At 39.3% G+C, this 26,517-nt stretch overlaps 1 protein-coding gene across 2 annotated transcripts in view; it reads left to right on the forward strand.

The window, feature by feature from the left end:
- Window positions 1-259: 259 nt before the first annotated feature.
- MTMR2 (myotubularin related protein 2) overlaps window positions 260-26,517 on the forward strand; it is a 113,297-nt gene continuing 87,039 nt past the window's right edge. For both annotated transcript variants that reach the window (XM_069080252.1, XM_069080253.1), the window contains exon 1: window positions 260-473. In XM_069080252.1, coding sequence (XP_068936353.1) covers window positions 394-473 — 80 coding nt within the window. In that variant the 5' untranslated portion in view covers window positions 260-393. The remainder of the gene's footprint in view (window positions 474-26,517) is intronic.

Raw genomic sequence — 26,517 nt, forward strand, 5'->3', positions numbered from 1 at the left:
TATTGCCGCACTTCACTGCCAACCATACCTCCCTGATCTTTTTCAACTCCACTCTTGCCTTCATCCATTTTCCCCTCTGACCCAGCCCCGTCCCTGTCACCCACACCCCGGAGAGGGGTGTCTTCCAGAATGCCCCATCCCCCATCCCTCACCAAGGTCTCTTCCCTCCCCCCTCCTCTGGGCCAGAGGAGGGTGCCCAGGGGCGGGGGCGGGCCGGGGGAGGGCGCTCCTCCGGCTCCCGGCTGGCCCCTCCCACAGTCCCTGCTCGCTCGCGGTGCAGTCTGGGCGAACATGGCCGCTTCCTGTCTGCGGAGGGGCTGGGAGGCTCTGGGCTGACCGCGGTTCCTCCTGTCAGCTGCCGCCGCTCAGCCTAGCACTCGGCCGGGCCGCGCCATGGAGAAAAGCTCCAGCTGCGAGAGCCTGGGCTCCCAGCCCGCGGCAGCGCGGCCGCCCAGCGTGGACTCGCTGTCCAGGTAAGGGGGCGAGCCCGGCGCTGGGAGGGGGGAGGCGGGGGCCTCCCGGCCCCTCTCTGCCCCGAGCCCTGGCCCTGCCCGGCTGCCTCCGACTTCTGCCCCTCCCGGGCGTCCCGGGCTCTGCCCGCCTCCCTCTTCCCCGGGCTGCTTCATCCTTTCCCACCCCCTGGCAGGGATCCTCAAATGGCACCCAGGGCGTTTTATACATCAGATAAGCGATTCCGTTCTTGCTTTCCCGTCCCTTTCCTCCTTCCTTCATTGCTTCTTTCCCATCCTCTCCATCCCTCCTTCATTCCTGCTTTCTCATTTCTTTCCCCCGTCCTTCATTGCTTTTTCCTCGGTCTGTCCCTTCCTCCTCCTCGTGCTCTCCCTAGAAATTCTATCCCAAGCTTCTGTTAAGGGGTTGCCATGGAAACGCCCTTACTCTTTTCTCTTCTAACTCCCCAGACCAAAACTTGGGTTCTGGGATTCCTGGGCGGCCCTCATCTCTGAGGGAGTGAATGGAGGAGAAAGGAAACCCCCTTAGAGAATGTATCAGGTAGGCCAGACGAGAGGGCATTTTTCTTGCCCTCTGCCCCCATCACTTCAGTTTTTCAGATGGCTTTTGTGCTTGAGTAGATTGTTGGTTTTTCGTGTTTGTTTTTAAATTTTGGAAGTATGAAAGAAAGCCTTAGATTAGTAAATTGTAGGTTTCCAGCAGGGTTCTTTGTGAATAATAGCAGAAAACTTGTGGGTCATTGAAATCTCTTGTGTCTTGAGATAGTTTTTTTAAGTGGAAAAAAGTAATTGAAATGGTACATTTGTTATATAATTATAAAAAGGCTTGGGAACATCGAATTTGCAGATGGATCATAGACATCATAAATTAAGATCAGATTTTTAAAGCTCAAAGCTACTTTAGAAGCCATCTAGTCTAGATCTCTCATTTTACTGCTGTGAAACTGAGACCCAGAGAGGTTGACAGATTTTCCCAGAGTTAATAAGCAACTGAGGCAGGATTTGAACTGAGTTTTTCCTATTTCTAACTCTAGTACTCTATCATTCTATTTGCTAGTGAAAAAGTCCAAAGAATGAAGAAGTGTCAGATGTTAAGCTGTTTGTGCATTTTGGTACCGAATTCTGAAATTGTGCAGGCTTCCTTTGAATTTGTTTTTTCTTTTCTTTTTTCTTTTTCTTTTTTTTTTTTTTTTTTAAAGCAATCGGGGTTAAGTAACTTGCTCAAGGTTACACAGCCAGTTATTTCTGGGTGTGGTGCTGAGTATCTGAGCTCGGAATTGATCCAGGTCATCTCGACACTGGAGCCGGTGCTCTTACTCGCTGAGCCACCTGGCCGCCCCTAAGCAATTGGGGTTAAGTAACTTGCTCAAGGTTACCTAGCCAGGTGTTTCTGGGTGGGTAATAAGTGTCTGAGCCCAGATTCGACCCTCAGGTCATCCTGACACTGGTGCAGGTGCTCTTACTCGCTGTGCTACCTGGCTGCCCCTGAATTTGTTTTTTCAGTATTAGTGTTGTGTTTTTTAAAAAATAACTTTAAAATCACTAATGATTACTATGAAAAAAAGTTTAAAAATTATTTAGAAATAAAACAGCAGATTTAAAAATTGCAACCATATACCGTAGGAAAAATACAGATTCCAACTGTAGTTTAGAATTACATACAGATTATAGTTTACTTTATGTAGTAATTTATAACATATTATTAAATCTTCACAATTTAGTCTCTGATGCTTACTATCTACTTGACCTTGGGAAAATCATTAAACTTTCCAGTATCCTTAGTTTCCTCATCTACCTCATCTCAGTTTTCTGACTAGTATGGGTTATCTTTTGCATCACCTCAAATTCATCTGTAGAATGAAGAGGTTGGACCAGATGCCTTTTGAGTTCCTTTCCAGCTCTGTATCTTTGATCCTACTCCCATCTTGTAGATATGAAAACTGTTGTTCAGAGAAATTCAGCAACAGGCCCTTGATCACACAGCTTGTAAGTGTTGGTGGCTAGATTTTAACTCTGTCTGCTGAGCTGGACTTTTTTGAACAACTGCAATTAAAAACAATCAGTAGTTGCCTCATGTGTGTGTATATGCTTACTCTTAAAAAAAAATTGTGATGCTTACCTACCTGGAAACTGGAGGTGTAAAACTTCTTCCAAAAAAATAAGAAGAGTCTACCTTTAGATACTCCCCTGCTACTCCTGATAGTGTTTAAATGAGTAGAATTTTTGTCTGGATAGAATCATACAGATTCCTAAAACCTTCAGAGTTAGAAGGGACTTCAGAGGCTATTAAGGTCAACCTGTGACTGAACAAGTCCTCTTTACATTATGCCCAACAAGTGCTTATCCAGCTTTGTCTGACAGCCTTTAGAGAAGGGGAACTTACCACAGATCATTCTACTTTTGGACTGCTCTAGTTGTTAAGGAAATTTTCCTTTCATGAAACCCAAATTTCCTTCATTGCAAATTTATTCCTCTTTCTGCCTTTGTGGTCCAAGCAGGACACATTTAATTTCTTCTCCACATGATAGTCCTGTATCATGTATCACAGCTATCATGCCTCTCTTAAATCTTTTTTTTTTCATGCTGAACATTCTTTGCTCCTTCAGTAGTCTTCTTGTGGCTTTATCTGAGGCGTTTCAGTGCAGTTGCCATCCTTGGGACATTTTCCAACCCATCAGTATTTTTCCTAAAATGTGGTGCCCAGAAATGAAAACAACCCCGTAGGCATAAATTGATCAGGCAGAGCATACTGAAACTATTACCTCTCTAGTCCTGAGTACTATGCTTCTCTTAATGAAGCTTAAGATCAATTTAGGTTTTTTTGGACTGCTGTGTCATTCTTCTAACATATTTTGAACTTGCAGTCCACTAAAATACTCAGGTCTTTTTTTTTTTTTAAGGAGCTGCTACCTAGCTGTGTCTCCCCAATCCTGTACTTAAGGTTAAAACAACAAAATTCCTAAGTATAAAACTTTATTTATATTTATTCCTATTTCATTTCATTTGATTTTATTTGATACAATTTTTTATTCTGTTGTATTTTTGGAACCTGATTCTGTTATTAGTGTTATCCACCCTTCTTAATGTGATGCCATTTACAAATTTGATAATCTCACTTCATCAAGCATTTACTGAATACCTACTGTGTTAGTATATAAGGACAAAAGAACATAGAAATGAAACCATTCTGACTGTCAAGCAGCTTATACTCTATAGAAAGGGGGGATGCATCATGGACAAGGGAAATAGGTAGGAGAAAGAACTAACAATTGGAGAGATCAGAGAAGAATTCATGAAACATGTGGCAACTCAGTTGAGCCTTAAATGAAGATGAAGATTCTGAGAGACAGAAATCAGTCAATTAACAAGCATTTATTAAGTGCCTACTCTGTGTCAGTCCTACCCTTAAGAAACTTACAGTTTACTGAGCAGGCCAACATATACAAAATGTTTTACATAAATATATACAGAATAAATACAAGGTAGGTTTTTTTTTGAGGGGGGGAAAGCTCTTGCAGTTGGAGTGATCAGGGAGAAGTCTTCATGTAGAAGGCAGAGCTTGAGCTGAGTTTTGAAGAAAGCAAGTGATTCTGAGGGGTAGAAATGAGGATGGGGGAGCATTTCAGGAATGATTAACAGCTAGTGCAGAGGCCCAGAGGTGGGAGCTGAAATGTCTGTGAGTAACAGTAAAAAATACCTGTTTGACTGGAAGATAGGAAGGGAGCACATTTTATGAATTAGAAATAGTATTTGTGAAAGTCTGGAGGTAGGAGATGTAATTTTGAGTCCAGGGCATTTTTAGTTTGATGGGAAGATAGAATTTATGAAGGGGAATACTATGAAAATAAAGGTGGAAAAATAGATGAAAGCCAGACTAAGGGCTCAGCTCAAAATCTAGAAAATAATGTCATCTTTGCCCTTCTCGTGTCTAGAATGTAAAGCTTTTGGTCCTCACTTTAATCCTCAATATAATTATCAGCAATTATAGATATTTGATAGAGAATTTGATAATAAGCTGGATGAAACCTAGTGCTTGTTTGAATTTAATTTAAGGTACCTGATATTGGAGGGAGAGGGAAGAAGAAACCTCCCTAAACATGTTAACTATTCACTAGGATTCTCCATGTTTTTACCTTCTATTAAGTTAGAACATCATAAAGCAAACTGTTTGGACCGTTGTATTGTAAACACTTGTAGAAATGAAATCTTTGAATTCTGTTTTGCTGTCATGCTTTCTATTTTTATAAAAAGTGAATGTGAGAATTGTCTGTTTGAAAAGCCTTTGTGTATTTTTTTTGTAAAATGACAACTGAAGAGACAGTTTACTTTGTCAATTTTGTGCCTTTTATAAAAGGATCCACTTGATAAATTCCTGTTTGAATTTATTTCCAGGAAAAAAAAATCATAGACGCAGATGAATTTGTGTCAACATGAAAACTATGTAATTGCATGTTTCTGTTTTCACTCTAGTGGTTAGAAAATGTGAAGCCAAATTTATTATCCACATATTCAACTCCACTATCTGAAAGCACTTCAGCTATTGCTTAGATGGCCTTAGTTATACCTGCTAAAATGGTTTATCATACATTTATACCATATGTTATTTGTAGATTGCTCAAGGTTACAAGGCCAGTTATTTCTGGTTGTGGTGCTAAGTATCTGAGCCCCAATTTGATCCCCAGGTCAGACAGTGCTCCTACTCGCTGAGCCACCTGGCTACCCCTAAGCAATTGGGGTTAAGTAACTTGTTCAAGATTACACAGCCAGGTGTTTCTGGGTGGGTGCTAAGTGTCTGAGCCCGGATTCGATCCACATGTCATCTCCACACTGGAGCCGGTGCTCTTACTCGCTGTGCTACCTGGCCGCCCCTATGATTTGATTTTTTAATCAGTACATCATTGTAGAATATACTGCTTAAGTGACAGAATTCAGTGACAACTTTCATCTCTTTATAACAAAATGTTACAAGTCACCCCAAATACAAGGCCTATTTACTACTGGTTTTATCTCCTGTCCACCCAAATGACTAAAAGGGTTTTTTTCATTTAGATTTTGATCAGTTCTCCTTAATATCCTCCCTACTTATTTTTAAAAAATTAATTTATATATTTACTTTTGGTTTACAACATTCAGTTCCACGATCCCTTGAGTTACAAATTTTCTCTCCATACCTCTTCTCCCTTACCCCCTCCCCTACAAGTACCTTCACATTAAACATTAGTCAGGTTGTAAAGGATTATAACCAATGGAATGAACAATGGGAAAGAGGAAACAAAACAAGAAAAAGAGAGCGAGCAAGTAGTTTGCTTCAAACTGCATTCAGACTCTGTAGCCCTTTTGCTGGATGTGGATATTTCTTTCTATCATGAGTTTTTTGGAGTTGTCTTCTAACCTTACATTGCTTCCTCCCTACTTCTTTCCCTTTCTATCAGCCCTCTCCTACCTCCTCACATAGACCTTCTGTAATGTCAAATATTTAACTAGCTATTTAGTGTCCAAATAACAATTTGACTACTGTTTGAGTAATTTCTGAGTAAGGAATATAGGGCTATAGGCAGATTAAATGTATGAAGTATAGTTACTAAGGCCAGTAGAATGTAAGCTCCATGAAGGGATGGTCTATATTAGCTTTGTCTGATAGGGCAAAACTGATATCCCAGCTCCTAGTTCATTAGATCTGACAAGACGGGGTTTAACAAATGTTTGTTGAAATTAATATAGTTTTATCTAGATTTATTTGTCTTAATTCCACTCTGATTCAGCAGTAGCCATTGATTCTTGAGGAAACAAGGTCCCTTTTGGTTGGTAATACATACAAACTATAGATTTAGGCAAAAATATGCTCCTGCCCCTGCCCTTGAAAAACCCTTAAAAAACAAGAACCTCCAAACCCCTCTCTTTAGGAACTTCTTTAATTCTGTGAAATGGTTGTTGTATCCTTCTTAGGTCCTACTCCCAGAAATATCTTCAACTAGTCCTCTTGAAGAGGCTCTTGCTTTTGATAAATATACGCCTTGTTTCTTCTCTGTCACATCTTGTCCTTTATTTTCTTTTATTTGCACTTGATCCTCCCTACTTTTGCTTCTTCTATCTTTCAAACTCCCTTGTCCTGGTTTTTCTGGGCAGAACCTCTCTATCTATATCTTTCTGTTTCATTTCAATCAGTTTTGTAGTTTAGACTTTATCCTTGTGGTTCTGGAGGGAAGAAGCAGGACTAGCAGGTGAAAGTTATAGAGAATCAAATCTAAGCTCAATATTAAGAACTTCTTAATGATCAGCACTGCCCCAGGATGGAAATGACTTGTCTTGATGTAGTAGAAGGAGCACTGAATTTCAGTCAGCTTCCTCATCTACACAATAGGGATAACAGTACTCATATTAACTTTGTCATAGAGTTGTTGAGAGAGTGCTTTGTACATTTTAAAGAGCTTAATAAATGTGAACTGAATTAAGCTTTTATGAGATGCATACTGTATTCTTTGTCACTGGAAGCAATCCAAACTGGATCTCTACCTGTCAAGTGTGTTGTAAGAGGGGATTCCTACCTGGAATAGGAAAGTAGAACTTCTAAAACCCCTTACTACTCTGTCTTGGATTCTGTGAACCATCACAAATTACATTTACAAGTCACTTGCACTTAGGTCTGCTGAAAAAGTGTGTGCCTGTGCATGTGTTGCACACCTGTAATAAACAGCAGAATGAAGGAAGTTACTAATGACACTTTGTGTTCTGATAGAAAGTTTTAGTTTGCTTGAAACGTTTCTTGTCAGTTGACAGATATGTTTATTTTCCTTTGAACTTACTGTTTTTTCATTGCACATTTAAGTCTTCTTTAGTCAAACTTTTTTTCTTGCATTAGTGCTTGGAGAGCACACTGTCTGAATAAAGCAAATATTAGTTGATTGTTTCTGACTTCTAATGAGACTTAATAGTCTGTTGAGGCAGAGGTTACCCAAATATCACAAAATATTATTTTACCAGTTTCTCCCTAGTTGCATCCTTAAGGTGACTGACCTCCTACCAAAAGAATTTGTTTTGAGTTGTTTTTCCAGTAGTGGTAATGGATTTGTGATGTTCCATGTACGTATTTTTTCTATTTCCCTTGTACTATTGGCAGCCAGTCAGAATTAGTGGCTGGAAAAAAAAAGTGAAGTTCAATGTCCTGTATGGGAATTCAAATAGTGACCTTGGCATATTAGTACCATATTCTACTACTGAAGTTATTATGGACTGAGGATTAATTTCAGTTAATCCAGGATTGTTAAATGATCTTTAAACTTCCATTGAGAAAATCTTTAATAGTATCTAATATTATGAATTAGCTAGAAATTACTATTTAAACAGGAACAAAGTTACAACTGGCAAAATGCTTTACCAAGGTATGTAAGTCAGTATGAAGCTGAGAATGCATGTCAGTCTGTTTTTTTAAAACATATATTTATGGATTCATTTACAATTTTATGTTTTACTTACACAGAATATTAGAGCTGAGATTAGATTAGAGATCTTTTTGCTTAGAGAAGTTATTTACCCAAGGTGACATATCTTGGCAGAGCCATTACTTGACCTCAGCACTTTTGACTCCATGTCCCTTACTCACAATGCCAGTTATTACACATTTTGATACTTAGTATATAGTATTTCCAACAAGTTTGCTAAGTGAACTTATGGGATTGGTGGTAAATAGCTAGCATTTATGTAGCACTTTAAGGTTAATGCTTTTCATATATTATCTCATTTGATCTCCGCAAGAACCCTGTGAGATAGATGCCATTTTTTAGATGAGGAGACAGGCTGGGAGAGGTTAAGTGGCTTGTCCAGAGTCACATAACTAAGCATGATTTGAACTTAATTTTCCTGACTCCAACTCTAGCACTCTATTCACTAAGCTTATTAGTAAAAATCTTACAAATTCTTGGCAGTAGTAGTAGTAGTAATAGTAGTACAAGGTATTTAACTATAAAGCCTTTCACAATGTGACTTTTTTTGGTCTTTTTAATCTTACATTTTACTCCCCTCTACGAACTCTACAATCCAGCCACACTTGTCTCCTTGCTGTTCCTCACACATGACAGCCCATTACCCAGTTCTGTGGATTTTTACTGGCTGGTCCCCAAAACTGGCTGGAATGGTTTCTTGGCATCCTAAAAGACTCAACTTGAATCTCACCCTCTGAAGGAAGCATTTCCCATTGTCCTTTCTGATCCTCTCCTTCCTCAAGCCCCATCTCTCTGAGTTTACCTTCTATTTACACTATATATTTTGTATGTACATAGTTATTTGTGTGTTGTCTCCTGTATTAGAATGTGGACTTGAGAGTAGGGGTCATGTTTTTCTTTTCTTTGTATCCTAGTACTTAGCACAGTTTCTGGTACATAGTACTTAATAATTGCTTGTTGACTGACTATCATAATCTGCTTTTTTTTTTCTTTTTTGAGGGGGGGAAGGCAGAGGAGTTGGAGTTAAGTGACTTGCCCAAGGTCACATGGCTATTAAGTGTTAAGTGTCTGAGGTTGGAATTTAACTCAGGTCCTCCTGATTCCAAGGCTGGTGCTCTATTCACTGTGCCAACACCTGATCCAATATAATTTGGATTATACTCAGGGGAAGGAAATAACCTGGATACAGATGTCCAGAAAGCATTGAGTTTATCTTGAAAAGCTGCCAAAGCACTGCTGCTACTTTTGAAATCATGTGGGCCAGAGGTCACATGTGACTCAGAATTTGGCACTATTTTCCCTTTTTAAGAAAAATAGATTTAAAATTTGTGAGGGACCTCATAATCTTTTTTTTTTTTTTTTGCCTTTCTTTTGGGGGAGGGCAATTGGGGTTAAGTGACTTGCCCAAGGTCACATGGCTAGTTTTTGTGTTAAGTGTCTGAGGCTGCATTTGAACTCAGGTCCTCCTGACTCCAGGGCTGGTGCTGTATTCACTGTGCCACCTAGCTGCCCTCCCCCCCGCCCCCATAATCTTTTTAACAAAAAAAGGTAATACTAAATTTTGTTTCTATTCAAAAGGAAATGGTAAGGGGTGGCCAGGTGGTGCAGTGAGTAAGAGCACCGGCCCTAGAGTCGGGAGACCTGGGATTGAATCCGGGCTCAGATACTTAGTACCCACCCAGAAACACCTGGCCATGTAACCTTAAGCAAGTTACTTAATCCCAATTGCTTAAAAAAAAAAAAAGGAAATGATAAGAGATGTTGAGTGATTTTTTTTAATAATATGCCTTATTTCCATAAGAAATCAGATTAGAAATGGAACTATGAAAGGTGACATTTTGATGAGAATAACCTCAATTTCAAATCCTGTGACTTTATTATGCAGAACTAATTGATACTTATCCATCTTAAGGTGTTTCTATGTAAGTACCAATTTTTTCATCACCAGAGACTGCTAATGAGAAAGCATAATAATTTTCCTACAGCTGAAGTGCATGGGACATGTTGTCAGTAGTTTAATTTGTAGTTTTCCTTTCAAAGTATTTTAGGGTATTCGATGTGATATTTTTGGATAATTTTAAGACATTAGACTAAAGAGCACCATTTCTAGAAATCTAAGAATTAAAATTTAAAAATATTGCTTTAGTTAATATGCTTTTTAAGAAATTGCCTGAACCCTATTATTTGGAGAACTGTTTACCCAGGAAGTGTTGACTTTGTTCTTATGTTCTTTCTACTGTGTAATAATAATAATAACTAACATTTATGTAGTGCCTACTACATTCCAAGCACTGTGCTAAGTGCTTTACAAATATATAATTTTATCCTCACAGCAAAGCATAGTGTCTAGCATAGTGCCTGGTGCTTAGGAGGTGAGCAATAAATACATGTTGCTTGACTTGATTTTATGTTACTCTAAAAATCCTATTAGAAATTCCTTTCTTTTCTGCATTTTGCTTTTAAGTAATAACTTTTTAATTGATAATTTTTTAGATTTTTTTACCTAAATGCCAGTCAGTTAAACATCCCTCTCTTCCTTCTGTTTGCTTCCCAGTGCTCATTGAAAAATATGAAATGAAAAACCCAAATCCTGTTGGTATCTACAGAGTTTCAGTGTTCAGAAAAGAGAAGATCGATACTTTCCTGGTAGCTAAATTCTGTTGCCTACCATCTAAAGGTTCTCTGTATGCCACATCAATTTATTTATTTGTTTGTTTATTTTGCTATTTTTGGAGGGGGGAAGGCAGAGCAATTGGGTTCAAGTGACTTGCCCAAGGTCACACGGCTAGTACGTGTTAAGTGTCTGAGGTCGGATTTGAACTCAGGTCCTCCTTACTCCAGAACTGGTACTCTTCACTGCTTCACGTAGCCACCCCGTCAATTTTTTCAAGTAGGGTTTTATAGCCAGTGGTCCTAATTCAGTAATGTTGTAATTGTTCAGTTGTTGTGTCGTGACTCTTCATGACCCCATGTACTATAGCACGCTTGTCCCTTCTATCCTCCACTATCTCAAGGTCTGTCCAAGTTCGTATTTGTTGTTTCTGTGACACTATCCATCTCATCCTCTGCTGTCCCCTTCTCCTTTTGCATTCCCAGCAGCAGGGTCTTTTCCAATGAGTCCTCTCTTCTTATTATGTGGCCAAAGTATTTAAGCTTCAGCTTTGGTATTTGACCTCCCAATGAATAGTCTGAATTAATTTCTTTAAGTATTGAGTGATTTGAACTCTTTGCTGTCCAAAGGACTCTCAAAATTCTATAGCATCACAATTTCAAAGTGTCAGTTCTGTGGTGCTACACTTTCCTTATCGTTTAACACTATTGTTTTAACTACTGGAAAAACCATAGCCTTGACTATATGGCCCTTTGTCAGCAAGGTGGTGTTTCTGCTTTTTAGTATGCTGTGCAGATTTGCCATAGCTTTTCTTCCAGAGAGCAAGCATCTTTTGATTTCATGGCTGCAGTCACTGTCTGCAATGATCTTTGAGCCCAAGAATATAACATCTGACCCTGCTTTTATTTTTTTTTCTTTCTGTTTATTGGGAAATTATGGGACCAGTTGCCAAGATCTCAGTTTGTTTTTGTTTTTGTTGTTAAACTTCAAGCCAACTTTTATATTCTCCTCTTTCACCCTCATCAGGAGGCTTCTTAATTCTTTTTCACTTTCTGCCATCAGAGTGGTATCATTTGCATATCTGAGGTTGTTGATATTTCTCCCGGAAACCTTAATTCTGGCTTTTGATTCATTCAACCTGACATTTTGCATGATGTATTCTGTATATAAGTTAAATAAAAAAGATGACAATAAACAGCCTTGTTGTGTTCCTTTTCCAATCTTAAGTCAATCAGTTGTTCCCTGTTTGGTTCTGTTGCTTCTTGGCCCATATACAGGTTCCTCAGGAGACAAGTGAGATGATCTGGTATACTCTCAATTCTTGGAGGACTTGCCACATTTTGTTGTGATACATGTAGTCAAAGGCTTTGTCTGTCAGTGACACAGAAGTAAATATTTTTCTGGAACTCCTTTCTTTTTTCCATAATCCAGTGAAGGTTGACAATTTGGTCTCTAGGTTCTCTGCCTCTTTGAAAACCAGCCTGATTTTCTGATAATTCCAAGTTCATATATTGCTGAAGCCTAACTTGCAGAATCATAAGCATAACTTTGCTGGCTTGTGAAACAAGTGCAATTGTTGAGTAATTTAAACATTCCTTGGCATTGCCCTTCTTTAGGATTAGGATGTAAACTGATCTTTTCCAATCTGATGGCTACTGTTGTGTTTTCCAAATTTGCTGTCATATTGAGTGCAACACTTTAACTGCATCATCTTTTAGGGTTTTAAATAGCTCAGCTGAAATTCCATCATCTTCTCAAGCCTAATTGTTAGCGGTGCTTCCTCTGGCCCACTTTACTGTGTTCTGCTGAATGTCTGACTTTAGATCAATAGCCACACCATTGTGGTCATAGATGATGTTAAGATATTTCTTCTATAGTTCTTTTGTGTATCCTTGCTACTCCTTCATTCTCTTCTGCTTCTGTTTAAGTCCCAACCATTTTTGTCTTTTATCATGCCCATTTTTGCATGAAATGTTCCCTTGATATCTCTAATTTTCTCGAAGAGATTCCTTGTCTTTCCCATTCTATAGTTTTCTTCTGTTTCTTTGCATTGTTCATATAAGAAAACCTTTTCTCTCCTTGCTATTTTCTGGAGTTCTGCATTCAGTTGGGTATATCTTTCCCTTTCTCCTTTCCCTTTCCTTATTTCCTTAGCTGTTTCTAAAGCCTCATAAGGCGTTCATTTTGTTTTTTTGCTCTTCTTTTTCCTTGGTATGTTTTTGTTGCTGCCTCCTGCACAGTATTGTGAACCTCTGTTCATAGTTCTTCAGGCACTCTACCAGATCTAATCCCTTAAATCTATTCATCATCTCCACTTCATATTCACAAGGGATATTATTTAGGTCACACCTGTATAGTCTGATGGTTTTTCCTACTTTCTTCAATATAAGTTTGAATTTTGTAGTAAGAAACTCATGTTCTGAGCCACAGTCAGCCCCAGGTCTTGTTTTAACTTACTGTATAGAACTTTTCCACTTTTGACTTTAAAGAACATAATCAATCTGAGTTCTGTGTGGTGATGCCCATGTGTTAGAGTGACCATTTGAGTTGTTGAAAGAGTGTTTGTTATGATTATCTTGACAGAGTATCTTGACAAAACTCTGCCCTACTTTATTTTGTACATCAAGGCCAAACTTGCCCGTTAATTCCAATTGTCTTTGGATTTCCTATTTTACCATTGGTTGGTTGGTTGATTGTTGTTCTTTGTTCTTGAAGAGGACCTGAATGACACCCCTATGTTACAGTCAAATTACTGTGTGTCCACTGTAACTGATTAGGACTAATATGAGCTTGGAATGTTCTACCACAGGTCAGGCACAAATAAATACTCCATGTGAATATTTGAGATGGATTCTCTAAATTTGTGTATCTCGCCTTTCTTTTGAGCTTTCTTTGAGGTGAGCACAACCTGCACTGTGGCAACTCCAGAAAAACATATCCACTTCCAACTTCAGTAAGGTGGCTGTCATTTGCCAGCCTTGTTTTACTTGAGGCAGCTATTTGGATGCGATATCTGCTGAGTTCTCTTGCAACAAGAGCTGTTTTTCTTTCAGGTCTACTGGATTTTGTGTTGTCTTTAAGTGTACACACATTCCATGTGCCAATAGTAAGTGGGATTGTCTTTGCAGATGTTTTTGTACATTTTTTTTTGTGTTTAGACCACAGGGTGGGATCCCTGCTTGCTCCAGTAATCAAGCCAGAGTTGGGTAAGCAGACTATTTTTAGGGTACGTTTTCTTAGTCCCTTCCTTACACCAGGAGGTAAGCAGTGTGATCTTTAAAAGGCTGCTCAGAAATCCAGAGGGCTGCCAGACTCACTGCTGCTTCCTATGGTCTGGGCTACCATGTGCAGGATTTTGACTACAGCTCCCATTGTAGCTGCACCTGCTGCTTCATCACTTGCCTGTTGCCACAGGACTTTGAGATAGGTAAAAATGGAATGGGATGGGTGATGTCTTTTGATTTATGTGTAAATTTGATATAAGTGAGGCAGAGTTGCATAAAGTCATCAGCCTCACTCTCTACTCCAGAGACATCATAGTTCAGTGGAAGTACAGAATCAAGATGACTGGTGATGACTAAAGACGCAGTGGATGACCTTGGCATCTTTGATGTCTAACTAAGCTCTAAGCCCTTTGTAGCACCTGCTTCAGCAGCCTTCATGGCCATTGGAACAGATTGTTCTCATCTTCCCATTCCACCAGTGGAGGTTTTCACATGCTTGTGGTGGACACCCCCCTAACTCACCAATGGGTCTGAGACCCCCTCAGTTACCCTCAACCTGGTTTAGCCCGTCTCCTGAAATGATTTACCAGGGTCTGGCCACTGGGAATGCTACAGCTTCTTGGAGCCACAGGTAAGAATTAGGTGGAACAGGTGTACACGGAAGGTGGAAAGCAGTACTAAAAAGTGCTCAGCATCCTTCACGCCAGAGGTGCTAGTCTTCCCTGAACAAACCCTGCATCCCACTTTAGCATTACAATCCCCTGTGATGAATATGACATCTTTCTTTTGGCGTTATTTCTGGAAATAACTTCTAGAAGATGTTGTAGGTATTCATAGAGCTGATCAGTTTTGGCCTCTGGCATTAGTGGTTGTGTTTTATTACTGTGAAGTTGAACTTGTGATATCTTGGATTTGAAGAGATATCATTCAGTCACTTTTGAGATTATTCCCCAGTTCTGCTTTTCTCACCCTTTAATTGACTGTAAGGGCTACTCCATTTCCTCTAAGGTCTTCTTGTCCATGGTTGTATATGTAGTGATCACCTGAATAAATTCATCCATTCTGGTACATTTAAGTTCACTAACATCTTGTCTTTCTTTAATTTTTCTGTCTCCTGTTTGACCACGCCCAGCTTACTTTGGTTCCTTACATTCCAGGTTCCTATGCAACATTATTCTTTATAGCATTGGATTTACCTTTCATCACCAGACATATTTGCAGCTGAGTTTCCTCTCAGCTTTGGCTTAGCCAGTTTGTTAATACTGGAACTACTTGTAGTTGTCTTCTGTTCTTTCCCAGTAGCATATTGGACACCTTCTGATTTGAGGGGCCCATCTTCTGATGTCATCTTTTTTTTTAAAAACCATTTTAGTACTGTCCATAGGGTTTTATTGGCAAAGATACTGGAGTGGTTTGCTATTTCCTTCACCTTTTGTCAGGACTCTCCATTATGACTTGTCTTTCTTGGGTAACCCTATGCAGCATAGCTCATAGTTTCACTGATCTACACGAGCCCCTCTGCCATGATAAGGCAGTGATCTAGGGGGAGAATTCAGTAATACAGAATCCAAAGACTTTTTTATTTCAAACTAGAAATAATATGCTTGGATTTTCTAAAAAGTCAACAATTGATATTTCAAAGCAGGAATAAATTATTATAGCATTTGAGGAATAGATTGAAGGGAATTTCTTCTATACATTATCAGGCATTGACCATAACTTTCTTAAAAAATCAGTCTCTTAACATCCTCTAAAGAGCATTTTCTTACCTTTCCCTAGCATGTACTTATAAAAGGGGGAAAATCTTAACAGAGAGGAGAAAGAAGCGGGTCTCTTAGTCTGCAGTAACCCATTCTTTTTTTTTTTTTTAAGCAATCGGGGTTAAGTAACTTGCTCAAGGTTACACGGCCAGTTATTTCTGGGTGTGGTGCTGAGTATTTGAGCCCGGGATTCGATCTCCAGGTCATCCTGACACTGGAGCCGGTGCTCTTACTCGCTGAGCCACCTGGCCGCCCCTTGCAGTAACTCATTCTTGTCAAGGATGATGCAGTCTGAATATTTGTGAAAAGAGAGAGGTGATATAATATAATAGACTAAGTAGGGAAAGAGGCAACATGATATTGTGGATAGTGTCCTGGGCTTGGAATCAAGAAGACTTGGGTTCAGATCCTACCTTTTAAAAACTCTTAAGTCCCAAGACCTTACCTACTAAGTTGTGATTTACAGTGTCCTATAGTGAGGAATAACAGTTTCTTCTAAGCAGACAATAACAACAGTAACTAGCATTTATATAGCACTTTAAGGTTTGTAAGTGCTCTCTCTGTATTATCTTATTTGATTCTTACAACAGCCTTGTGAAGTAGATGTTATTGCAATCCCTATTTTACCTGAGGAAACTGAGGCTTAGAAGTTACATGACAGCATTGGGGTAGGATTCAAACTATGTATTTTCCTGGCTTTTTCTGACACGTTATCCACTGCCCACCTCCTAGCTGCTTATATGTTAGGGTGCTTTGATTTCAAGTTCTTAACTTTGCAACTTCTTTCTATGTTATTTTAGGCTAAGTCATTGTAACTGAGTATGTTATATTCATGTAAGGATGTGAAGCTACAGTATAAAATGATTCTTACTCTTTTCTTCTTCAGTTTACTGAAAGGCAAGGACTTTCATGGTATGACAATAATAATGATGGTGAAATAGGCCCAATTTTTTTTCTCAGTTTAATATCCCTTTCCAAGCCAAGTGTCTGCATATCTTTTCCCTGAAAAAGAGAGTCACTACTGAGTGATGTGGGAAAATTGGGACACTAATACCCTGTTGGTGGAATTGTGAATTGTTCTAGTCATTTTGGAGAACAGTCTGGTATTATGCCCAAGGAGTTATAAAGCTATATATATCCTTTGGCCTAGCAATACCAATAATAGGTCTGCTTCCCAAGGTAATCAGGGAAAAAGGAAAATATCCTATATGTTCCAAAATATTTATAGCAGCTCTCTTTGTGGTGGCAAAGAATTGGAATTTGAGGGAATGCCCATCAATTTGGGAATGGTTGAACAAATTGTGGTATATGATTGTGATAGAATACTACTGTCCTGTAAGAAAGGATGATTTTAGAAAAGCATAGAAAGACTTGCATGAAATAATGAAAAGTGAAATGAGCAGAACTGAGAGAACATTGTTCTAACAATAACTGAATGACTGAGTTATTCTACGTATTATCAATACTCAAAATAACTACAAAGGACCTATGAAGGAAGATGCCGTTTACCTCTAGAGAAAGAACTGATAAAGAAGAAAGAATTGATAAATGGAAGTATGCATAGTATAGTTTTACATATATTTATAGCTATATATCTGTGTCAAATGGTACCCTTCTCAAATTTGGGATGGGGAGGAAGGGAGAGACTTAAGAAATTAAAATGTAAGAAAATAAATAAAATTTAACTTAATAAAAGGAGTCACTACTGATGCCTTTGCTGAGTATTATAGATTGTGGAAGTTCATTTCAATTCTATTACTATGTTACTGCTTTAATGATTGTTTTTTTTTTAAATATATTTTATACTGAACCAGCCACGTACCTTCAATTTCCTGCTGGGCATGCCCCTTGAGGGAAGGTGGCAAGGGACCTGACTGACTTCCATGTACTCCAACCAGACTTCCCCTGAATAAGACTTGTTGGTACCTCAGCTTGGAAGAGGAGCAAGACATTCCTCTGACCATACCCTTCCATCTTCTTCTGGGCATGCACCCTGAGAGAAGACTTTTAGGGTCAGGTAGTAGGGCTTCCACTCAGGCAAGTGCAAGGCAACTTCCACTTCCTGTTGCCAGTCAGATCTTCTGTCTGCAATTTGGAGAGCCTCTAGTGAGAAGAGGAGTAGCCCCTTCCACTCAGGGATGAACATTCTCACACCTGGGTATATGCTACATATTCCTGTGATTCCAAACACCTGCAGGGTCATCATCCAAATCCCATTCCCCATCCCCCTGCCTGATTCCTTATTCCCATCCACTCAACCCTCCCACCCCAAAGTCCCAACCAAATGCTACCTACCCCTTCTACTTTGCCCACTGCCCTTCATCTTAAATTTTTTCCTCTCCTACTTCCAGATTCTAGCTATCACTGAAACCTGGCTCCCCAAGATGATACAACCATCCTGGCTTCCCCTCCCAGTATTGGGTTTACTTTCATTCTACGAGGCTCACTGGTTAGAACAGAGGAGTTGGAAAATTCCTTGCTCACAATTACCACTTTCAGGTTCTCACTCTTATCTCCATCACTAAGTGACCTATCTTTCTTTGAGGTTCATGCAATTCATATCTATCACTCAATCAAAATCCTAGTGTCTATTGTCTATAGACCTTTGAGATATTCCCCTTCTCCCTCAGTGAGTTCAGTATCTGCCTCACAATGTTTCTCCTCCCCAACTCCTGCCATCATACTAGGGGACTTAAGTATACATATTGACTCTCCTTCAAAAACTATAACCACTCAATTCCTCAACCTACTGATTTTGTATGATATCACTCCTCCATCTTACCTCAGACACACACAAGAATGGTCATATCCTTTATTTCTTCATCACCTACAAATGCACCACCTTCATGTTTAAGAATGCTGAAATCCCATTATCTGACCATAATCTATTGCTTTTCCTCTTCTTCCTCTTTCATCCCCCACCAGATCCTATTTTTTGTCCATACTGTGTCCTCTAATCCCTTAACCTCTCAATTCTCTCCCAGGATATCTCCCCTGCAGTAACCATTCTCTCCTCTTTTTTCCATCTTGACCTCATGGTGAACCAGTTCCACTCTACATTGCCCTCTTCTCTTGATTCCCTGGCCCCCTTAACATATCTGGCCTGAAAAGTCTCTGTCTTGGATCACTGCCACCATTTGCTGCTTTTGCTTCTACAAATGTGCTGTTGAATATGGGTAGGAGAAAAATCACACAACAGTTTTGATTGGGCCCACTACAGATTTGTGTTACACAACCTCAATGGGACTTTCACTGCTGCTATGCAATCCTTTTACATTTCCTTTATTCCACTCACTACAGTGACTTTCACAAATCTTTTTATCCCTTCTCAGACCTTCCAGGGCTCCCTCTGCCATACAACCCTCTTAGCTGAGAGCCTTGCCTCATATTTACCCCCCCCAAAATGAGGCCACTTACCTTAAGCTCCTTTTTTTTCCCTCTTTCCTCATCTCATGTCATTTATATGCCTTCTGTTACTACCTTCAACCCTGTCTTACAAGGAGAGATGGTCTTACTCTTTACCAAGGCCAACCCCTCTGCCTGCACAAGTGATCTCATTCCATCCCATCTCTTCCAACAAATTTCTCCCTTTGTCGTCCCTGCTCTATCACCTTATCTTCAATTTCTCCATCTATTGGCTCATTTCTTACTGCCTACAAACATGTCCATTTCTCTCCTTTCTCCTTAAAACACCCTCACTTGATTGATCCCTCTGTTCCCTCTAACTATTGTCCTGTATCTTTTCTGTTCTTGGTAGCTAAACTCCTTGAAAAGGCTATCTATGATAGATACTGCCACTCTTTCTCCACTTATTCACTTCTTAGTCTCTTAAAATCTTGCTTCTGACATCATTCCACCAAAACTGATCTCTCCAAAGCTACTATTGATCTCTTAATTGCCACATCAAAAATGACCTTTTCTCAGTCTTCATTCTTTATCTCTCTATAGCCTTTGGCACTATTGATAATACTCTTTTCCTTGGTATTTCTACTCTCTAGGTTTTTGGGATGCCACTTTCTCTTGGTTCTTCTCTTACCTGTCTGACTACCCTTCTCAGTTTCCTTTGCTCGATCCTCATCCATGTTATGGATACACTACAGGTTCTAGCCTATGTCCCCTTTTCCTCTCCTTCTATACTACTTCACTTGGTGGTCTTATCAGCTGTAGTGGAAATTACCATGATGATCCTCAGATCTGTCTGTCCTGCCCCAACTTTACCTGGCCTCCAGTCTCTTGTCTCTTACTATCTATTGGACATCTTGAACTAGATATTCTGTAGATATCTTAAACTTATCATGTCTAAACTGAACTCATTTTCTTTCTCCCTAAGCCTTCCCTCCCAATCACACTGCTAATTTTGCTCTTACTCTTGAGAACACTACCATTCCAGTCATTGATCCTCACAATCCAGTCATTCCTGACTCCTCACTCTCTCTGACCTTCTCCTTCCCCATTCATTTTGTTGCCAGTGTTTTTCGAGTTCACCTTTCTAACATCTCTTGAACATGTTACCTTCTCTCTTTTGACATTGCTACCACTTAGGTGCAGGTTCTCATTACCTCACACTTGTACTATTGCAGTAGTTTACTGATAGATTTGCCTGCCTTGAGTCTCTATGAACTCTAATCCATCCTTTATTCAGCTGCCAAAGTGATTTTCCTGTGTGGGTATGACTGTGTTTCTGCTCTGCTTAATAAATTCTGGTGGGCTCCCTGTGACCTTCAGGATCAAATATAAAATTCTTTGGTGTTGAAAGCCCTTTATAACCTAACTTCCCTCTCACCTTTCCAATCATCTAACACCTTACTCCCTACCACGTACTCTTTGATCCAGTAACACTGTCCTCCTTGCTGTTCTGTGAACAAGACACTCGAGGTTCCAGGTTTCTTTGGCTGTCTCCTATGCATGGAACACTCTCCTCATTTCTGCCTTTTGGTGTCCTTGGTTTCCTTCAGATTCCATCTTCTACAGGAAATCTTTCTCCATTTCTCCCTAATGCTAGTGTCTTGACTTTTTTTTGATTATTTCCTCTTTATCATTTGTATATAATTCATTTGAACATGTCTGATTTGCTTGTCTTCCCCAGTAGATTTTGAGCTCTTTGAGGTCAGGGACTGTCTTTTGCCATTCTTTTTATCCTCAGAGCATAGCATAGTGACTGATGCATAGTAGGCACTTAATGAATGTTTTTTTTGACAGAATTGTGGGTTGCTATGGACAAAGTATTCATCATCTAGTGGCTAGACTTTTGGTAATGAGACTGTACTTAGACACATTGGTTCTTGGAGAGTACATACAGTCTGTGGCTTTTAGGTGCTAAACACAAGAATTGTGTTTAGGATTGGGAGTGGTGAGGTAGATTTTTTGTTTTTGTTTTAAAAAACTCTGAAGTTTTAAAAGGCATAAGTGCCACATTCTAACATAGTTTCTCCTTGCCACCTTTGACAGTAGTGAAAAGGGAGTAGTTTAAATAGGGATTTGTCAGTAATTGGCTGTTATCAAAAATGCTTTGAAAATATATCTTAATTTTATTTTCTTTTACTGAGTGATAGTGTTTAATATAAAGTATAGATTTTATGTAAAACATATATACCCCCATTATTGATGTATCATTCTTCAAACATAAGTATACTGAAAATAATCCTGCTTGTCATTTTATTTCATTGCACAATAATATTCCATCACAATCATATACTACAGTTTGTTTAGCCAATTCCCTAATCAATGGGCATCCCTTTGATTTACAATTTTTTTTTTCTTTTTGGAGGGGGGAAGACTGGGCAATCGGTGTTAAGTGACTTACCCAAGGTCACATGGCTAGTAAGTGGTAAGTGTCTGAGGTCAGATTTGAACTCAGGACCTCCTGCCTCCAGGGCCAGTGCTCTATTCACTGTACCACCTAGCTGCCCCTTGATTTCCAATTCTTAACCACCAAAGAAAGAGCTGCTATAAATATTTTTGTACAGATAGGTCCTTTCCTTTCCCTTTTTTTGGGATGTCTTTGGGATATAGACCTAGTAGTGCCATTGCTGGGTCAAAGGCATAGTTTATAACCCTTTATATACTTTTGGGTATAGTTCCAAATTGCTCTTCAGAATGGTTGGATCAGTTTACAACTGTACCAACAGTGCATTAGTGTCCTAGTTTTCCCACAACCCCCCCATAAATTGAAGCTTTTTTTTTTTTTTTTGCTTTTTGGAGGGCAGTTGGGGTTGAGTGACTTGCCTAAGGTCACACGGCTAGTTTTTGTGTTAAGTGTCTGAGGTCGGATTTGAACTCAGGTCCTCCTGACTCCAGGGCCCATGCTCTATTCACTGCGCCACCTAGCTGCCCCAAAGCTTTTTAACCTCCAGTTGATTCTTTTTACTACTAGGAGCAAAAAAAAAAACAACTTAGAAAACCTCTGAAGTGCTGTATACTTGCTTATAAGGGAAGAGACTGGAGAGATTAGCTTTGATATTATGTTCTTTTCTTGGGTAGCCTAGAGAAGTCAACTAACATTTACTAGTCAGCATTCATTAAGTGCCTACTATGTGCCAGTTCCTGTGCTAAGTGCTGGGGATACAATGAAAGTAAAAGAAAAAAACAACCCAAATTATAACAAAAACAAAACCAGTCCTTCCTCTCAAGGAGCTCACAGTTTAATGATAAAGAGAGTAAGAAACTAGTTGTGATCATTGAAGGGATGTAGGCAGAGCAGTCCCTAGGAGAAGAAGAGGAGGAGGATGGTTTTAATTAAAAAAAAAAAACAAGCAGGAAGTCCTGGTTCTTGAATAAGCGACTTAGGCCCTTCTTCCTAGATCCTTAAATCCTCTAGAACCATCTCTTCTCCCCTTCAATGGCCCCTGCTGCCTTTGCTGGACTGGAGCTTTTTATCTAGGTCATGGCATGTACCATCAGTCACTTGAGACTGGGGGAATTTTTCTATGTGTGTGCGTGGGAGGCGGGGGTGGGGAGAGAAAGAGAGACACAGAGAAAGACAGAGAGACAGAGAGAGACAGAGAGAGTTAGTTTGTTTCCAGTACCTTTGAGATAGCAGAAAGTGAATTCCTGGCCTTGGGATTCTCAGTTTTTTCTCAGTAGTAAACATTGTTCTCTACAGTAGATAAGTAAAGTGCAGTACAAGTCAGTCTATTGTTGCCACACAGTTCTTTTGAGATAGTCTAACATTTTTTTTTTTTACTGAAACTTCAAGGAAATTCCAAGTACTGCATCTAGGTTTGGGTCTTTACTATGTCAGTTGGTCAATCAGTCAATCAATCAAGCATGCAAGCAAGTATTATTAATCAAGAGCTTCTTAAGCTTTTACTATGTGCCTGGCACTGTACTAAGTGCTGGAATGCAAAGAAAGGTAAAATCATGGTTTCTGTTCTCGAGGAATTCATATCTTATTGGGGGAAATAGCATGCAACCAATTATGTGCATGTAAGATATATGTAGTTGAATGAGAGGTAAAATTGGGAGACATTAGCACTGGGAGAGGCCTGAAAGGCTTTATTCAGAAGGTGATATTTAAGCTGACTTGAACAAAGTGTTATATGTGAAGAATTTTGAGAAGGCCAGTGTCACTGGATTATAATGTGTGAAAGGGAGTAAAGTGTAAGAAGACTATAAAGATAGGAAGGGACAAGACTGAAGGACATTAACTGCCAACCAGAGGATTTTATATTTGATCCTAGAGTAGGTAATAGGAAGACATTGGAGTTTATTGAGTAGGGATATCTATGCTTCAGGAATTTGGGTAGAGGATGTGAGTAAGGAGAGACCTGAGTCAGGGAAATGACAGAGAAGGCTATTGCAACAGTCCAGGCATGAGGAGATGAAAGTTTGCAGCAAAGTGGTAACTGTGTGAGTGGAGAGAAGGGAATGTTTTATGTGAGTAATGTGAAGGTAATAACTGCAATATGTGGCAGCAGTTTGTATTATGTGGAGTGAGTGTGAGAAAAAAAGTTGAGGATGGCATTGAAGCTATGAGTCTGGGCAACTAGTGGTGCCTACAATAATTGAGAAATTTGGAAGAGGGGAGGATTTAGGGGGGAAGGTAAATTCTGTTTTGGACATGTTGAGTTTGGGATGCCTTTTAGTCACCCTGAGCCTCAATTTCCTCATCTGTATCTCATAGGGCTGTTATGAGTGAAGTGGTTTGGGATTGCTGGGAACCCCAAAATGTCAGGGTACAAGGTAGTGTCTGTCTGGAATGAATTCACGCACTCAAACCATCTTCCAGTCAAATGACAAAGTTTACTGTAACACCAACAAAGTGGGTGAAGTTTTTAAGGAACCTGCAAATTGATGAGGATGGTGCTGATGTTTATATACAAAAGGGACAGTGAGAGGATTTAGATGGGATTAAGGGAATGGTAAGTAGTCTGGGGTGCTCCAGGTACAACAGTGAAAGGAATGTCAGATAAGCTAATTAGGTGATCTAGGTGGGTTTGAGGAGTGGTTGGTATATGCAGATAGTCTGGAGTGGTGCCAGTGATCTGGGCTGCTGAGATGTATGGGATAGTTCAGGAATTGGGTTGCCTCTAGAAGCATGGTCTTTTCCTTTTAGGGGTCCAGGTCCCATCACCCCATCACTGAGGATCTACACTACAAAGTGTTATGATAAATATGAGTTGTGATTGGAGAGTGAAAGACTCCTCCTAGAGCCTCCAGTTAAGGAGGCCAACTATTTCTTCATTTCCCACCAGGCTACCCTCTGCTACATTTCTTCATTATGCTCCCCAAATGTCTTTATCCTGGAAGATCACTTCAACACTGGAACTCATACCTCTGACCATGGGGCTCCTCCTAGAACCTCCATTTAAGCAGGGTGCCCAAGTCAGCCTTCTTTTCATTTCCTACCAGGTTACAACCCTCTGGACTTCTCCATCACCCCTTTCTTCCCCAGTATCTTTTCTCCATTACCTTTCAGCTTCCTTTTATGTGTTGTCTTCTCTGTGAGAATTCAAGCTTCTTGGGGACAAGAACTGTCTTTTTACTTGTATTTGTATTCTCAATACCATATCTGGCACATAGTAAGTGCTTAATTAATGCTTGTTGACTGATTACAGTTAGAATAATACCAGACTATATGCATGTACTCCTAGCTGTCATTCATTTTTAACATTGTATAAGATTGTTTTTGTAGGATGATATTTACTAACTTTTACAACACAATTTGTGTGATTATGGATTGCCTATATTTGGAGATACTCCCTTGGATTCCCCTCCACTCTGTTCCCAAACCTTGAAGTTAGATCTATTTAAGAAGAAAAGTTGCATTTTTACCTTTTGCTTTTTAAAGGAATTAAGACTTCTGACTTAAGTAGTGGATTGGAGATCTGGATTCAAATGCTGATTCTGATTTACACTATCTTTATGACCTTGGGCCAGTCACTTAACTTTTATGTGCCTCAGACCATTCTTTAGGGTTTGTCTTCTAAGCTGCTAGGGGTTTCCACTTCCAGAGTTCCTGGCAGAAGACAGCTAAGCTCTAAAGTATTCATGAATTTTAATGGGATAATGTAGATGAGAGATTCGTACTGCAGGAAAAATTTGGACCACTGGGTTTGCTTCCAACTTTGAGATTCTTTTATTCCTTCATAGAAATGAATACTTTTATATGAATCTAGAGGGTGATTACAGCATGATTTTTCTGGCTTCACAAAAATAAATAATTGCAATGTTTCTTTAAATATCAGATTTTTTTCTATGTGGTTAATATATGTAAGAATCACCACCAATTACAGGTAATAAAAATGAAGATAAAAACTGAAAAAAAATTATAATTTGAGTCAGTGTAGAAAATCAGCTTAATCAAAAAAAATTGTATGCAATTCTTCAGAAAAACATGTTTTGCACAAAGTGAAGTGCAAATAGAATAGTGATTAGTGACTGAAGTCATTAGGCATTTATTTACAAATGAGGAATTTTATTTTAGAGAGGTTAACAGTGTTAATAGCCCAACACCATCAATGTTGTGAGAAATTAAGCCAGGATTCAAACACCCAGGTCCTTTGACTCCAAATTCAGTGCTCTTTATAGAGATATTTGTTAGATTAAATGGAACTAATATTGTTCTTGCTCCAAACCTGGCTGTTCTTCTTGGTGCCTTTGGGAAGCCCTTGTCATTGTTACTTGCTAAGTAAGTTGCTACCTTCACAATATCTGTCATATACATCCTCTTGTCTCCACTCACATAGCCACCACTTTGGTGTAGACTTTCATCTCCTCATGCCTAGACTGTTGCAATAGCCTGGGTCATTTTCTTGATTCAGGTTTCTCTCTACTCACATCCTTAGCTGCCAAAGTGATTTTCCTGAAGTATACATAGGTCTGACCATGCCACCCCTACCATGTTGCCTTTTCGTTGCCCTCTTATATTGATGCTGATCAGTTTCCTTCATAGTTGAGTTGCCTGTCCAGAGTGTAACTAGTTTGAGTTCATTTCAAATATAAATTCTTCTGTCTGACTTTCAGATGCCTTCCACTGTCTACTTTATTCTCCTCAGTTAAACATTTATTGTACACTTTCAAGGTAGCTACTGGGTGTTTTATTTTTAATTCTAGTATTTTGACTTTTCTAGTACTTTAATTCTAGACGTTGACTGATTGGCTTAATTGACACTTGGTACTTATAAATGTGTATTCATAGAATCTTAGGACTAGCAGGAAGGGAATTTAGAGTTTCTTGACCAAATAGGGCAGTTTTGTTTCATGACAAGCAGGTGTTTTCCTGACTCTTTCCAACACCAGATAAGAAAGTTGTGGATGTATTAGGATAAACTCAACATTTTTTATGTACAGTAAGCAATGGCATTATCTTTATATATGGAGGAAGGACATTTATTTATCTTCTGTCAGATATGTGAATTTTAAGTAAAATACCCAAACATTGGCAATATTAGTTTATAAAAAATTAATTTGGTGCAAGCATTTTGCTGTGGGTATTTTGGCCCCTTCTTTGGTCTTTATGTATAGCATTTTAGCTACATTGTTTGTTAAACTCTTCCCCCCAACCATGAATTC

Source organism: Petaurus breviceps, unplaced genomic scaffold (assembly GCF_028583685.1).
Source record: "Petaurus breviceps papuanus isolate PSGF00001 unplaced genomic scaffold, PetGlider_PUasm1.0 91133, whole genome shotgun sequence".
Classification (NCBI taxonomy): domain Eukaryota; kingdom Metazoa; phylum Chordata; class Mammalia; order Diprotodontia; family Petauridae; genus Petaurus; species Petaurus breviceps.